The sequence below is a fragment of the Centroberyx affinis genome, unplaced genomic scaffold, assembly GCF_046629955.1.
Source record: "Centroberyx affinis isolate AG114_WGS23_722 - 3 ecotype Tasmania unplaced genomic scaffold, CSIRO-AGI_Caff_v1 ptg000890l_1, whole genome shotgun sequence".
In the NCBI taxonomy this organism is placed as follows: domain Eukaryota; kingdom Metazoa; phylum Chordata; class Actinopteri; order Beryciformes; family Berycidae; genus Centroberyx; species Centroberyx affinis.
Genome location: NW_027279479.1, coordinates 193,001 through 209,498, shown reverse-complemented (window position 1 = coordinate 209,498; position 16,498 = coordinate 193,001). Strand labels below are relative to the sequence as shown.

Genomic DNA, 16,498 nt, shown 5'->3' with positions numbered 1-16,498 from the left:
GCATTCAGCAATCTGTGACGTTTTGACTTTATCCAATCGGGACGGAAGGGGGCGGGGCTATTATCAAGCGTTGCACAAAAAATCTAATGTGACTCGAATGCCAGTAAAAAATACCATGATAATGAACTGAATGTAGTAAGACTCTTTTATCAGATTTCAGGTACGAATTTGAATGTGTATATATACAAACCAATGATGATTACAGACTATATTAGATTATATCCAATTAATTACCTATGGTTCTCTAAATGAATTCATCCCATTTTTGATAAAGGAGTATGACTACATTCAGGGGTGGCAGGGTAGTCTAGTGCTTAGGGAGATCATCCCATAATGGAAAGGTCCCAGATTTGACCCCCACAGAAGCCATGTGTCCTTATTCCTGTTCAGGGTCATGGGGGGCTGGACCTTATCCCAGCATATAATGGGTGGAAGGCAGGAAAACACCCTGGACAGGTCACCAGTCCATCAAATGGCTAACACAGATTGCCTGACAATCACTCACACCCACATTCATACCTATGGGCAATGTAGTCTCCAATCCACCTAAAATGTATTATAGGATTATTATAGTTATTTTTCAGTAAGCAATGCAGAGGATTGTGCATTAGCGTACTCTTCCAAAGAAGGGCATGACCCTGGTGGCTGTATTAATTCTTATATGTGTAAACCAATTTGTATATTTTAATTTTTAAACTAATTTCAAACTAGATTGTTGTCTCACAATATGCAAATGTTATATATCAAATTAAATCTTGTAGTGCCAGCCTTCATTTTTTGCTGCAGTGGATAGTGTGAGTAGTCCTCTTCCATATTTGAAGTATGACCCCGCCACAACCACTCCTTTATTTAATGAACATCCAGTCGGAGTATGGACTGGCTAAAGATTAAAGGCATATTCAAAGACAGTATTTTATACAAACCTAGTATGTTGCTGAAGTATTAAAAGAGAGTTCCGTCATTGTGTGCGTTCCTTATGTGATGTGAAACATTGACATGGAAATTGGCATAAAACATCTGAAGTTTATTTTGTGTATTTTAGGCTGTGTTCCACCCAACCATGATCAACACAACACAGAAACCACAATGTAAAACACCAGATCACACAAGATCAAGAGGTTAATCTACAGGATTACATTGCATTACAGGTTATTTGTGTGCTAGAATCAGGTGGTGAAGTTTACTACAGATAGGGACTAAAGATGTTACAAATTACCCTCATGTTGAAATAAGACCCCCAGACCTAACCCACACCCCCCAGCACACACACACATGAACACACACGTTCTCATTTAGTCCTTATTGGTAATATAGGCTATAATTGACCTTAGCTGTCCTTTAAAGTAATAATACTGCTTTGTCATTTGCTTGAAAACAAAACGTTTTGCGGTGCTGGATGCTCGTTTCGTAGCATCGTCCTCCATCATTGAGCAGTCGAAAATAATCCCCTACAGATATATGATGGTTCTTTTGTGCCATGGGACAGCAAAATACTTTCTCAGTTATGTCTGCTCTTCTCCATCATAGAAGCACAGTGACAGTGATGATGATGATAATGATGATGGTGATGATGGTGTGGGGGGGAAGAACCTCAAAGTGTGGCCCTTCTTCACAGGCCCCTAAGTCCAGCGTGCCGCTGCACCACCGCAGGCGGCTCGCGCCTGCCCACATTGTCTGCACAAGAATGCCTGTTTATTTGCCTTCCATTCCGGAGAGAAAATAGTCCCTTCTTTTATTTTCGGACACAGCAAAAGTAAACAAGTAGTTCCTTCAGTGCCGCGCCACACCCTCTCAGCACAATCCACAGCCCTTAGAAGTGTTTTTTACACTGAGGGGTGCCGACCGGGCGACTTATTTGTTGCAGATATTTTCCCATGGTAAACGGGACGAATACAAAGGCTTCGTGGTGGCCTGGGGAAACCGCAGGGTAGGCGTACATGAGCCTCCATACTCACCCCCTTTTGAAAATGAAATTTATGGCACCCCGTAAAAACTCTATTCACGCTTATAACCCCTAAATATAAACTAGTATAAACCAGTATGGTGTGTCCCGGTCCCTGTAAAGTTGACCTGACGGAGAGTTCTGTCAGGCTAACCACTGGGCTGACCCGGCCGCCCCAGTGCGAGTACAGCGCCATTCCAAAACAAAGCTGAACCGAGGTGAACTCTGAGGTAGCCTTGCATGCTGACCTTCTTCTCCCTCTGACTCAGGGAAACACACACACGCACACACACACACACACACACACCAGGCCTTTGTTTTGGTCGTTTGTTGACGTGGACAGGACAGGAAACTCCCTCTCCACTGACCTTTCGCAGCCAAGCAATCACACCGGAGCTAATAGGAATAGGAAGCGGAGGAGGTGGAGAATCTGCTCCGCTCTCATCATCACCTTGTCTGTGTGGCAGGTTGACACCCTGCGACCTGTTCGAAAACAAATAATAGCCTGTGATTTATGACTGGTTTTTGACTCTCGCCTGTGATTACGACGTAAGATTTACTGATCGAGGCCCGGTCGCAAAAGCGTAAATAGACGCAGCGATGGCTGTTATGTAAGGCTCCATCCAGATTTGGGACCTCTCCCATTGTGTGTGTTAGCCACCCCGAGACCCACGGCTGGCACAGAGGGCTCCAGCAGCACCCCTCTGGGTCCCTGCGGTCTGCGCCTCAGCACATAACAGCCACTTAGGCCGGCATTTTCCCAGGCTGAGACAACACACCACGGTGGCAGCGCGAGCCACAGAGAGGGCCTGATTAAAGACTAGGGACAATGGAGGGAGAGAGAGCCGGGGACCGTGGTGGCATTTTCCATCTCCGCCGCTGTCTCCTGGGGGGACCAAGTATGTGCCGTGAAACGTTTGAATTATCCCAGAATCTTTGGAATTCAGACGGAGGCACCGCGGAGAGGACCCTCGACCGGGGATCAAAGAGCTCCGAGAGGAGTGCGGTGGACTAGTGGTGAAGTGGAGTGCATAGGGGAGTGTGTTTGTGTGTATGAATGTGTGTGTGTGTGTGTGTGTCTGTGTGTGTATGTGTTTTTCGGAGAACTTACTTGAAAAAGATAAAGACAGTGTCTGAATTTGAATCATATTTTCCTACATGTCTAAAGATGTTTTGCAAAAAGCCATGTTTGACTTCTGAGGAGGCAGTGATCACTGGGCAATGAGATACAGGCGTGTGGTGTGTGTGTGTGTGTGTGTGTGTGTGCATGTGTGTGTGTCCCTGTCCCTTTATCCCTCGTGGGATCAGATAATGCAATCATAGCCAATCATTGGGAGTCTAATACGACGGGCGCCCCTCTTTAGTTTGGAGACGCCACTCTCCTCTGTGGTGGCGGAGGAAGAGGAAGAGAAAGAGAAAAAGCGAGGGGGGAACGCTCGTCTCGCTCTTTCTCTCTTTCTCTCTCTGTAATTACCACTTAATGTTCTTCATTCGGTGATCTGGAGACGTCTGTCTCTCCCCTAGCCTTTTCTTCCCTTGCCGAAGAGGAAATATATCACGGTCTGAAATAAATCTGCCAGCCTTTTTATTATTGTATATTTAGCACCAGAGGAGAGTAGTAAGTGGAGCCGTCCCAGACCACAAGCTTCCGGTAGCGCAGGGCCTGAGCGGCAGAGCTGGCTGGCTGGCTGGCTGGCTGGCTTCGCCACAGCCGAGGCCGAAGATCAAAGCCTGCTGTACTGTATGAGGCTAGTTGGTGAGTCTTCCTCCGTGACCTCAAGCATTCTCTAACAAGACTTCATGTCTGAGAAAGAGAGTGAGCCTGTTTTGGCGTGAACTACATGGATCGAGAGCGCACAGAAGTACACTACCAGTCAAAAGTTTGGACACACACATTTTACTTTATTTTTTACTATTTTTCACATTTTAGAATAATAGTAAAGACATCGAAGCTGTGAAATAACACAAATGGAATTATGCAGTGACCAAAAAAGTGTTTAACAAATCAAAACTTCTTTAAAGTAGCCGCCCTTTGCCTCGATGGAAAAGCAAAGAAATTCATACATAGGCATCAACTTCACCATTTATATTTGTCTAAAAAACTAATTTCAAACATTTAAGCATAAGCCTTTAGACCAAAATGGCTTTAAGAGAATGAAAAGCATAGTACATTCAATCAGGTGGGTCCAAACTTTTGACTGGTAGTGTAGCTCATTACACAAATAGTCCTTCCTGTGCTCTACCTAAAGCTCTGTGATGGCATGGCCTTGTGTTTGTGCGATGCCAGGACAGGCGGCATTGCAATTACGCCGAAAACGGAGCAGACGGGGCGGCCTGCGCTGCACATTGTATCACATTGACACGCTCACCACAGTGCAGAGTGAACGGCTTGCAGTGAGCACGCTCAGCATCACACATGCGCTGATACGTTCAAGCTGCCGTTGTTTTTAATCACAAAAGCCACTATGAGGACCAACAACAAGCTAGTAATAACTCCCTCCGTTGACAGCGATGTTGGACGCCGTTTCCCTTTCCATTGGAAAAGAAGCCCTAATAAAATGCTGTTCATCATTACCCTCGTCCCTCCTTCCTTCCTCCCACTTCCCCCCTTTTCTTTTCCTCCACTCACTCCTCCTGCACACTCACCGTAATCCCCCTTTCCGGGAACGCTAAAAATGACCCGGCGGCAGTTTTTTTACGCCGGTTTTTAGGGGCTTACGCCTGCTCTCCTGAGCTGCCGTCGGGGCGAGGTGTCGGCCGGATGCCTCCCCCGATAAGGCCGTAATCTGAGGTGTAAAGTTAGAGGGGGATTTGGGGAAGTGAGAGGCTGTCAGAAAACAGTGTCAGGGGGTGTCTGGGGCCTGCGGAGACACAGCTCCAGAGCTTTGTGATAGTACGGGGTTGTGAACTACACTGGAACCCAATGTATCCAAACCTCTGGCTTTCCAGCAGTTAACAGAAATGGAAATATCATTGGAATATCAATAAGGGCATAAATTCTTATTAGAAAATCTCTGGGCGGGCGTATTTTCTTCCTAAATACGTCCCAGTCATCTACACTTTTCAGTTCACTCATGCGATTTCCCTTCACATTAGCAACTTGTATGACACAAATAGAAAGCAGTTAAAAGAATTCAGCATGACATGGCTCCTTGCATATAAACCTTAGGCTACCCCATAAACTTGAATGATAGTCAGCTTCCAAAGTCCCAAATCCTTCAGCAGAACTCGTTTTTTTTTTTTTTTTTTTTTCTAATATTAGCCAAGTCTTAAAACCCCAGTCATCAAACCGCTCACGGTCGCGTGCGTGGGCTGAGGGGACAGAGCGGATTAGGCCCCTGCACTCTTTCATTTTTCACTCCCCCCCCCCCCCCCTTTTTTTTCTCTCTCTCTCCCCTCTCTCTCTGTGGCCCATAAAAGATTGTGTCCTGTGTGTGATGTGGCGGAGGAGCGCAGTCAGAATGAACTGATTACGGACGAGAGCCGGCGTGCCTTTGAGTCATGGCACCGACCGGCATTTTTCAAGCACTTAAAAATAGTAACAGTTGGCTTTTTTTCAGATTTGTTTTTTGACTCTGGGGCATCCTCCGCTGGCTTTTTTTCGAAGACTCGAATCATAACCAGATTCTTTTTTTTTTTTCACTCCCCCCCCCCCCCCCCCCGCCTTTCTCACTCTCTCTCTCTTCTGTCTTTCTCTCTCTCTTTCTTTCTTCGTTGTTGGGAGTTTGTTTAATCTTGTGAAGAAAATTGGCTTAGCGTGGGAAAGGCAGAATTCTTTTGGGGGGGTGGGATGGGGGGGTGGGGGGGTAGGTCTTGTTGTTTTAGAGTTTCATGTATTGTTTGTTTTTTGTTTTTTTGTTGTTTTTTTTTCACTCCAGGAAGAAAAAGTGCCAGTTTGTGCCAAAACCTCATAAAGTAAAAGATTAAAAAAAAGGAGCTGAGTGAGAGGGAGGCCGCAACGCCACGACAAAGATACGGGCTGTCTATAAGCAAAGGGCTTTACAAATGACAATCTCCAGGGGGAAAAAAAGGGGGGAGACGAACTTAAGGGAAGAGGGGAGTGGAGGAGGAGGAGAAGGGGGGGTCGAAGAAGAGAAACAAATGTGGATGGATTGGTAGGAGGAGGAGGAAGAGGGGTATTGGGGGGAAATAACGCAGAGCAGTGAGGAGGGGTGCGGGGGGGGGGGGGGGGATGAGAGGGGGAAACATTCCCCCTTGCCCACATTAAAGACATAAAAAAGAAAACAAACAGAAAAACATGTCTGACATGAAGAGGCTGGTTTCCGCGGCGACAGCACAATGGCTGCCTGTGGCTCTCGGGGCCCTCGCCGTCCCGTCTGGGGCCCGGCACCAGCGAAAGTCACCGCAGTCACAGGGCCCGTCAGCATGTGTTTGTGTGTGTGTGTGTGTGTGTGTGTGTGTGTGTGAGAGTGTGTGTGAAACATGGTGAATGTCATCACAGGCCCAGTGCTGTGGGAACCGCCATGAAAGGGACCCCACTCCGGAGCCACAAAAGCTCCTTTCTGCTTCCTCTCTTCGGCTTTTAGCCTCTTTATTTATCTTTGCGTAGGGGAGCCGGATGAGGAGGGAGGACTCTCTCTCTCTCTCTCTCCGACCTATCACTCGCCCTCTTGACACCTCACATCGTGGCAGCCACCGTCTCTATCGCTCCGTCTTGACCATAAATCCCGATTCTGTCCTCTCTACCTTTGTTCACACCTCATATCCGATTATATGGAAACACGCTGCAACTCTGTAGATCCCAGGCTCCCGGGAACGAGCCTGGCGTTCCCAGGAATGTCTAATATATCCAGGTTATTCCCAGTGAGTGGTGGAGCGGGCCAGCCGGGCAGTGCCGCAGGTCCCAGGCATTCCTTACATGTCTGAAGGGCCGATAATTCCCTCCGGGGTCCGGCCCGGACAGTGCCAAAGCACTCCGGTGCCAGTTCCCATGCCAATCCGATATTGACCCCAGCCGCTGAGCGCCAGGCCACAGGCTGACTACTATAAAGGCCTCATACCAATAAGGAATCAACTGATTTTATGGGTGTATGTGAAAAGCTATTGCTATGGCCACATTTGGCCTTCCGCAAATTCTTTTTAAAACCTCCGCAAAAGGGCTCCCAGCCAGCGAAAAGACATTCTGTTTTGACTGTTAGAATGCTGCTTCGATGATATTTGAGGAGTGATTTTGAGGTACCTTGCTTATTAGAAGGCATATTAACAAACACCGCAACTGTTGCAGTTCTGAATGTCCATTCATACTTTTTGGGACGCGGCCCACCATCTGGGATTTGGTCCGCCATGCCATATTTTTTCTGTAATTTGTGTATTTTGGCTTGGATCTGAATGCATTGTCCTGAACTTGCTAGTGCCATGAACCCACTGCTGTGTGCAAAAATGAGATTTTCTATTGAAGTAATGCTGTATACTGTTCAATAAACATGCAATTCTCATGTACTGGTTTGAATGCATTATGTACTCTTGTAAATATGTACATGTAGGTTGTGGTTATGAATCATGTGACTGTCTATATCTTCAAATTGGGTTCTGGTACTTCAGTATGTGAATGTTTGTCTTCTGGTGCTGGCACTTTTACACGGTTTTGGGAGCAGAGCATGGACTTTTCTGCCTCTTTTTGCCTTTTAGATGTTCAGTAGTTTACTCCGGGTTTACTCCTTTTTCTCTATAGTTCACTTTTCACAGGTGAAAAATAATTGCACATTGGAAATCTTTTGCTACAGCATTACCTTTATTATATCAAGGGGGAACGGAGGTATCCAGATGTTGGAAAATGTTAAAAATGTCGCAGGAAAATAGCAGGGAAATAGAATAAATAATAATCAAAGTCAACCATGTAGTGAGACATTTCTAATCCCTGGCAGTTATTCAGTTTGACATGAATGCAGAGGATAAGACACAAACAAAATACCATGCGGAGCTGGTTCCATCTCACAGACTTTCAAACAATAGCAATAGTCATGCATCAGGGACAATAATTGCGCTTGAGTGTTTGTGCCTTATAAAGTGTGGGTATGTACTGTCCGCATTCGCGTGAGGGGGTTGCGTGTGTGTGTGTGTGTGTGTGTGTTTGTATGAATGAGTTCATGGCCATGTGTGTGCGTGTGTGCGTGTGTCTGCGAGCGTTCACACGTTCATACTCAAGCTGTGCGTGTGTGCGTGTGTGCGCAAATTGTAAAAGTATGAGCTAGTTAATTTCAATAAGGGACGCAGCCTTGTTGTGGTTTGGAGGGAGGGGGGGGTGCTGGATGGGAAAAGGGGAGGGAGAGGACTTGAAGTGGCCGACCAGGATCGCCAGAAATCTCCCAGAATTCCACCACGCCATCCAGTGCCAGCTCTCTCTTGTTCTCTTCCTTCGCCCTCCCTTTGCTTTTTCCCCCCTCCAAAACAATTTTTCTTATAATTAACTTATTTATTTATTCATTCATCTTCTTAATTACTTTCCACTTCATGCACGTTTTTCATGCAGCTCGCCTCCTCCTAAAAAGAAGAGCTGTCTAACCGAGAGGCGGGGCCGGTCACAAAAAAAAAGGAAAAATGAATGGAACCAAAGTGATTTCATACAGAAACGACTGGCGATAGGGAGAAGAGAGTTATTATTTGAAGGGGAGAGGGTGGGTGTGTGATAAAAATAACAACAGAGCGGAGACGGAGGCCTGACTTCATAGATGTCTCTTTTCTCTCAGACTCTCTTTCTTCCCTGTTTTCTGATGCTGAAATGAGATCCAGATCTGAATTAAGCAATGATTGGTAATGAAAGGATATGTGGATGGAGGGGGTGGGGGGTGGGGGGTTGTAGCGGGGGTTTGTTTGGAGGGAGGGTGGGAAGGAGAGAAAGAGAGATCTCTCTTTTTCCGCTAGTCCTGACTCATATTCACCACACCATAAGCCCCCTGGTGATGGTCACACTGATTGCTGACACTCGTCATGTCACACACACACACACACACACACACACACACACATGCACATGGTTTCGGTTAGTTCATTACTTTACACATATAAAATGATAAAATGCAGGAAGACCAGAAAAAAAGCATAGCTACTGCAAAGTGAGATAGATACAAAAATGAGGCGGCTGTAAAAGCATCTCATCTCAAAAGAAAACAAAGAGAGAAGAAACAAAAATCTACATGCATAAACGGAAGTAAGACATATAAGGAGTTCACAATGGAAATACATACAGTACCAAAATAAGTGCAAAAGCAGTCACTTTTCACATTCAAAAAAACATACACAAAGATCTTACACACATGCATTGTAGTGTGTTTAAACTAACACACCCTTCCAGTCTGCCAGGCAGGAAGAGAGGGACTCAGCTGGGCATTGTGTGGAAGGGGGCATGCCATTTGGCCTCTTTCACCCACACACACACACACACACACACACTGCTGGGTCAGTAAGGCATCGCTCCTAACAACCGGCGCCTGGGTCTCCTGTTTCCATGGCAATCTGTACCAGCGATCTTCCCACGGTGGCAGCGGAACCAAGCGCTAAGTGTCACAAGGAACCGGGTGTGTGTGTGTGTGTGGGTGTGTGTGTGTGTACAGACAGCGCTATCTTGTCCAGTGAAGAGCCCAGATGTTCAGACACTCACTAGCTGATTCCTCTCTTGACCTGCAGTACCTGCCCTCTTCACTGCACAGACACACAGCAGACAGATGGACAGTTCGCAGCTTAGTTCAAGAGTTTGTGCCCGAGCTCTCATCTCACTTTCTAAAAATCTTTTTTTTTTTCTTGTTAAAATTAAATTCAACGACTTTTATCAGAAACAACACTGACAAAGCAGTGTGCAAAATGTAAACAGTTTGTGCATTCAATCATATAGAGATGATGAATTATTTGATTTGAAAACATAATAGTACATAATAGTACAGCATAATCAACAATATGTATAATAATGTAACACAGTTCCAAGGCTGATTTAAAGTTTGTACAACTTAGTAACTGATGTATGTTATATTAGGATAGGGTCTTTTAATAAAACAAAACATGAATTCATGCTTTTCTGAAAATATAGTTGATTTTTGTTCATATTGGCTTGATTATTTGGTGATGCTTGATCACTGATTGGAGGTCAAGTTTACCCGACTTTTTATTTAACACTACATCACTGTCTCTCTCTCTCTCTCTCTCTCTCTCTCTCTCTCACACACACACACACACACACACACACACACACACACAGTAATATGATTCCTCCAGTCACCTGTGTGTATGTATGGGAGGCCAACGTTGTGTATCTTCACACAACTCCCCTGTAGCCGATGAAGGCTTTTCACAGCCCGTCATTCCCACACTCTGCTCGTCTCTCCCTCCTTCTCTCCTCTGCCATTGTTCTCCAAGTATAATTAAAGGAGCAGAAAGAGAAAGAAAGGAAGACAGACAGAGAGAGCGAGAGAGCAGGATGAGACTGAGGATATGAGGAGGCTAATTGACTGAGGATGACTGAGCAAAGGGGTGGAAAGAAGAGGGAGGGAGGGGGGGGGCGGGGGGGGTGAGAAGCCAGGGAAGGGTAGATGAAAGGAAGGGAGGAGGGAAAGAGAGAGCGAGAGAGAAAGAGAGAGAGGGGGGGAGCCAAAACTGGCAACCCTGCCCCAAGTGCCAAAGTCGTGTTTTGTCATTGGGTGGCTGTGACAGAGAGAGGGAGCCAAGAGAGAAATAACTGGGAGAGAGAGAGAGAGAGAGAGAGAGAGAGAGAGAGAGAGAGAGTGATTGGATGCCAATGATAGAGTAAAGGACTGAAGCAGCAAGTGAAAACATTTAGTTGTCATGGGCCCTTGGGGGACGATCAAGTGGCACCGCTGAATCACAGAAGGGAGGACAGGAGAAACAGAGGCAGCGGAGGAACGGAAAAAAAAACAAAAAAAACAAGGGACAAGACAACAGTAACAGAGGAGAACAAGGCTCTTTTTTTTCAGTAAAAGAGAGAGTGAGGGGCACAGAGGGTGGGCAGTTCCTCCAGAGGGCACACAGTCTTCACAGCGTCGCCTGCGGAGGGGAAAGAGAGCGGCCGCCAAGCGATCACGCTCCTTCACCCAAGTCCATCCATCCTTCCATCCATCCATCCACCCATCCATCCATCCACCCATCCAGAGGCAGAGAGATGAAGAGATCTCATGACTACAGCTCCCCAGACTCGGACACAGACGAGTTCATTGACGTGGGACAGGAGGACAGCTACTGGTGAGCATCCGCCCCTCACACCTGAGACTGTAACCCTTCCTCTCTAACCACACCGAAGGTTGTAGCATCTCAGAGGAAACTGTTATTCAAATAGAATTATTAGCTGAAGACTTATTTGCAGTTTACACATCACAATACACATTACAAGTGTTTTGAAACTTTGACATTCATATGAATAGTCACAACCAGGTTGAAAATGTATAGACTGCAGAGAAGTTTCACTGTTTAAATCCTAGCAGTTGATATGGTTTTATGAGTAGTAAGGTTGGTTTTAAGATCAGTGACTTGTATTCTTAAATGTTTCGTGCATACAAACCATACTATGTACTTATTTTTATGCAATACTTGACAAAATTGTGCAAGTAGTGGGCCATCCTGAGAGTAAATCTTCATACACCAACCTTAAACTGGCTTTGTAATACTGCTTCAGGCCTACAGTCCAGCAACAAATCTCTACCATCGACTCATTTGGAAATATAGATTCACTGTTATCTCTCTATGCAACATCGTCATGTTTGCTCCTTTTAGTTGCCCATGTAAGTAAGTACAGGGATTGATAATATACCATGCATTACTGTAAGTATAGGTTCATGTGAGGCCTGCCATGTTTTTCACTCCCTGTCATAGGGAGTGAAAAACATTTTAGATTAACAGTGGCAGAATTTATACTGGCATGTATTTATATCGCATCAAATGATAATAAATGCATTCAATATGTGAGATTTCTGGCATACAAACACATCTGAGTCTGTGAGCCAAAAAAACCCTCAGAATTCAATACAATAATAATAACAGCATAAATCAATAAAGTAACAATAACTCGCAATTTATTCATTGAATAGGTAATGATTCTATATGACAATAATTTATTAGTTTTTACTCCTTTATGTTTCAGGAACTGTTGTTGTTGCAGAAACAACAAATGTGAATTGTCAATTTTACACCAAATCAAGAAAGGTGGTAATATATTATTAATAATATGGAACATTATGTGGCACTTTGTAGGAAAAATAGACACACAGACAGTGAACTTAGTGATATGGTTTTATTATACTCTCTTTAGTCACAATATGATATATGACGTTTTTTCCTCTTATATGAGAAATATAATTCAGTGCTAAAGATCTGGATATTACATCTTTAAAACTATTGAAATAGGCTAAACAGGTTAAACAATCTTGCACTCCCTTTTATATTATTTCATATACAGAAAATCAAAAGGGAAATTTATGTGGAGTGTGGAGTTATAAAATTCCATCTGACATTTTTGGTCAAAAATTAGTTTTTCATATAATGTAACTCTACAAATACATATGGTCATATTTTTTTCAAATTAACCCAAATTCAAAATTTAAATTAAAAAGGACATGCCAGTTTTGCTCTGTGGGATGTGAAAAGTTTACTGTTTGATATTTGAAAAATTCCTCTGAATGCAAATGCAACCTATCAGTCCAAGCTGTTGCATGCTTTGACTCTTCAGTGAACAAAACTGTAGTCTAATTTGTTTCTAGTATTAATTGTGTCAGTGTTGTGGTGGTAAAATGTTTGATTAGCAGTAAAATGGCACTGACATCTCACACATTCACTACAAGTCATTACATCATCTAGCATTGTGGCTGCATTAGTGAAGTTCCTTGCTTGTCTCTATCATAGCAATGTAAATTAAAGTAAATATTTATCGTAACTTATTTGAAACAGCGCATCTGAATGAAAGCACACATGGCAATAGTGGTTACATCAGGCTCCATAGATTCAAATACCCAGCGAGTGAATAATACTAAAGAGCATTTGGATAAATCAAATTGCCATATGACATGCAAACAGAAGACAGTGCCCACATTCTTGAGACAGCACCATCAAACATAAACCTAAACAAAAACACACAGCTAAATTGGCAGCCTTCATGTTAAAATCTAATAGAAACGCAATAAGTCTTTGGTGAGGCAGTTGAAAAGGGACTCCAAGCTGTCAGACTCTTTTAAGCCTGTAAGACGAGAGTTCACAAACAAACACGATCCATATTGAGTGACTGCGTTCGGCGGAGCCCGGATCCCACGCTGCACGCTGGAGCCCCATGCGAGCGAAAAGCGTTGCCCCGCGGCTATATAATCATCTTTCTAAAAGTGCTTTGCTCGGATGGAAGGAGAACAGCATGTCATTTGACTGAGACTAATGTCCAGAAACGCATTAAGGCAAGAAAAAAAAAAAGAAAAAAAAAGAAGAGGAAGAAGAAGAAGAAATCTCGTCCTCCCTCCTCTCCCGGGCACTCCCATGCCGTTCTGTACCCAAAACACAAATTAGATTGAGGGGAGCTGATGTGCCATCCTGCCTCTGTGTCATATTAGGGAGGGTAATGATAACAATATGCAGGGGCATCAAAGTTACCATGCTTCTTTCTGTGCCAATGCTCCCCCCCCCGCCACCCCCACCCCCACCCTTTCCCATCTCTCAGCCCAGTCACCGGGTCCATGTCTCCTGGCAGCACCTCGCAGATTTTGGCCCGAAAGAAGAGGAGAGGGGTGAGTCAGTCATGATGCGACTGTGCTCCTTTATGTGTCAGTTTTGCCGATAAAGCTCGATCCTAATTCCTAAGTCCTGTCCTCCTCTTCTTGGTATGTAGATCATAGAGAAGAGGCGGAGGGATCGGATCAACCACAGCCTGTCGGAGCTGAGGAGACTGGTGCCCAGCGCCTTTGAGAAACAGGTAACTGCTCCCCAAAAATAAAGGATTCTTTTCAAAATCCGAGACCCATCATAGCCACTGGGCTTCTGCTTATGGTAAAATTAATAAAAATCTGACGCTGTGGAGTAAAATGTTGCCGATCATTTTCTCTTCAGGGCTCTTCTAAGCTGGAGAAGGCAGAGATTCTGCAAATGACTGTGGACCACCTCAAACTCCTGCACGCCATGGGGGGAAAAGGTGAGAAATCTGGGTCTTCTGCTTTCCTCAGATCTACTTTTCAGCTGCTTTGCACCACTGTTATCTCTAATATCTCTCTCTCTCTCTCTCTCTCTCTCTCTCTCTCTCTCTCTCTCTCTCTCTCTCTCAGGCTATTTTGATGCACGGGCCCTGGCAGTGGACTACAGGACCCTGGGGTTCAGGGAGTGTGTTGGGGAGGTGGTGCGGTACCTCAGCTCCCTGGAGGGGGGAGCCGAGTCCCCGGACCCCATCGGCGCCCGCCTGGTCTCCCACCTCTCCCACTGCGCGAGCGAGCTGGACCCCCTCCTCCTCCAGTCAGCCCCGACCTCGGCCCTGCCATTCCCTCCCTGGCCGTGGGCGTCCTTCCCCCAGATCGCCCCCTCCTCCTCGCCGGCCTCGTCCTCGCCCCCCTTCCCCGGCGGGCGGAGGGAGCTGGCCCTCCTGGGGAGCTACCCGTCGCACGCCACCCTCCGCCTCGCCCCGCTGGCCGGCTGCCAGCAGGGGGCGCCCCCGCTGCTGGCGCCCGCCGCCCTGGCCGCCGTGCGCCGGGTGCCCTCCCTGCCCCCGTCCCCGGCCCTCGCCCCCTCCCCGGCCCACAGACCCGCCCAGCCGTCCCCTCACGGCCCCGCCTCCAGGGCCTCGCCCCCTTCCTCCTCTTCCCCTTCCGCCTCCACTTCACTGCCGTCGTCCTCCGCCCCGCCGCAAGTCTCCTTCAGGCCCTTCGCGCCCCTGGGGTCTCCCGCGGCCCAGCGCAGGGGCTTGGGCGGATCGGCCAAGTCGGCCCAGGGCTGGGGGACTGAGATCGGGGCCTTCTGAGGGCGAACTCTCTGAATTTTGCTTTCCAAATGAACTCTGTACAGCGGACATGGAGCTCAGATGTGCGGCGTATAGCCAATAAGATGTTGTGGGAGAAAAGGTGTTGGACATTTCATCGGTGTCTCTAAATGAGAGGGACTCTAAAAGCCATATCAGATGGGGCGAAGTCTCAGATAATCAAGAACAATCAAATAAAGGAAAAAAATGAAGAATAGTGTGGATGCGAAGGAACGGAAGAGGCCGCGAAGAGAGGAATGAAGCGAGACGCGCGACAGTGAATAAGGTTTTGAGTAAATTCATGTTCGTGATCATGTCCGACCAATACACACACACACACACACACACACACACACACACACACACACACACACACACAGAAGACTGTACACCAGAGCCATAAATAACTCTCAACAGAGACTGAAGTTGAGGTTTCACTGATCTTTTTACTGTGATGTTTGATGATGCTCTTTCAAATCATTTATACATTGGATTACTTTTTATGATTCTGTCCGATTGACGAGGAATGTTTGACAGGAATCTTTATAAAGACTAAGTGCCTTGACTTTTGTCTCTTTTTATTGCTGTGTGTGTGTGTGTGTTTTCTGAGTGTGTGGACTGCATGAGCGAGCACAAACACAACTGGCTGTCGCTTTCCCGCCGCAATCAACTGACTAGCTGTTGTTTGTTTGCGGCCACACATTAGCCGCTATCAATGCTGGAAAAACAACGGTTAAAAAAAACGATGTTACCCACTTATCCATATTAGCCTTGTCTGCAAACACGGCTCGCCTGCTCCCCAGCCGTAACCCCCTTGGTATCTGAGCTGTCTCCAGTGATGGCTGATGGTGAGTTGTGGTCTTGCGGCCCGCGGCGGATAAACACGGTGGGCGCGGGTGATGTTTTCGGGATGCCGCGGCGGCGCAAACAGACCCATCACTTTGCCCTCTCATTGGCAGGACTCTGTAATTAACTTCCACCCATCCTATCAATCTACGCGTCTTCCTCTCCTCCCGCTGTCTCTCTGCCATTCTTTCTCTCCAATCTCGCGGTCTACCAGCGGATATCTTCTCTCCCCGTTTGTCTGCGCCACTGTCTCCTCGACGGCGGACAGACAGTACGAAAGCTGGGGGAGGGAGGGAGGGAGGGAGGGAGGGATAGAGAGATACAGAGCGGCAGACAGAGAGAGAGAGAGAGAGAGAGAGGGAGAGAAAAAACAAAGAGAAAGATCTGAAGGGCTGCGGTCGAGTGACTGATTCGGCGTAGAAGTTCAATAAGAGGGGGGGGGGGGAGGAGAGGAGGGAGGGAGGGATTTTCGGAGGGTTGAAAGGACAGGAAGAGGAACGGTGCGAACGGCCCAATGGAGTCGTCCGGCACGTTCAAGAGTGCCCCCCACCCCCCCACCCCCCCGACTAACGATGACTGACAGTCGCAACGAGTTGTTTCTCGAGAAGAGGGCCGTAATTGCACCGCGCCTCACCAAAAACGGCTCCGCGGGGATGAGAGAGCAGAGAAGAGCCTTGTGTGTGTTTACTGCCGGGGGAACGCTTTGATCTACTTCAGGATGCAATGTCTGTGGTCCGCGGTCCAAAGTGTGTGTGTTCCGCAATGTGCAT

The 16,498-nt window shown here is 46.5% G+C and overlaps 1 protein-coding gene across 1 annotated transcript; it reads left to right on the top strand.

Annotated features, from left to right (window-relative positions):
* The first annotated feature begins 10,519 nt into the window (after positions 1 to 10,519).
* Positions 10,520 to 15,447, top strand: heyl (hes related family bHLH transcription factor with YRPW motif like). The gene is made up of 5 exons (XM_071521472.1): positions 10,520 to 11,149; positions 13,602 to 13,668; positions 13,770 to 13,853; positions 13,988 to 14,069; positions 14,200 to 15,447. Exons 1-5 carry the CDS (start codon positions 11,070 to 11,072, stop codon positions 14,883 to 14,885), a joined length of 999 nt encoding a protein of 332 aa, XP_071377573.1. The 5' UTR covers positions 10,520 to 11,069; the 3' UTR covers positions 14,886 to 15,447.
* The last annotated feature ends 1,051 nt before the right edge of the window (positions 15,448 to 16,498 follow it).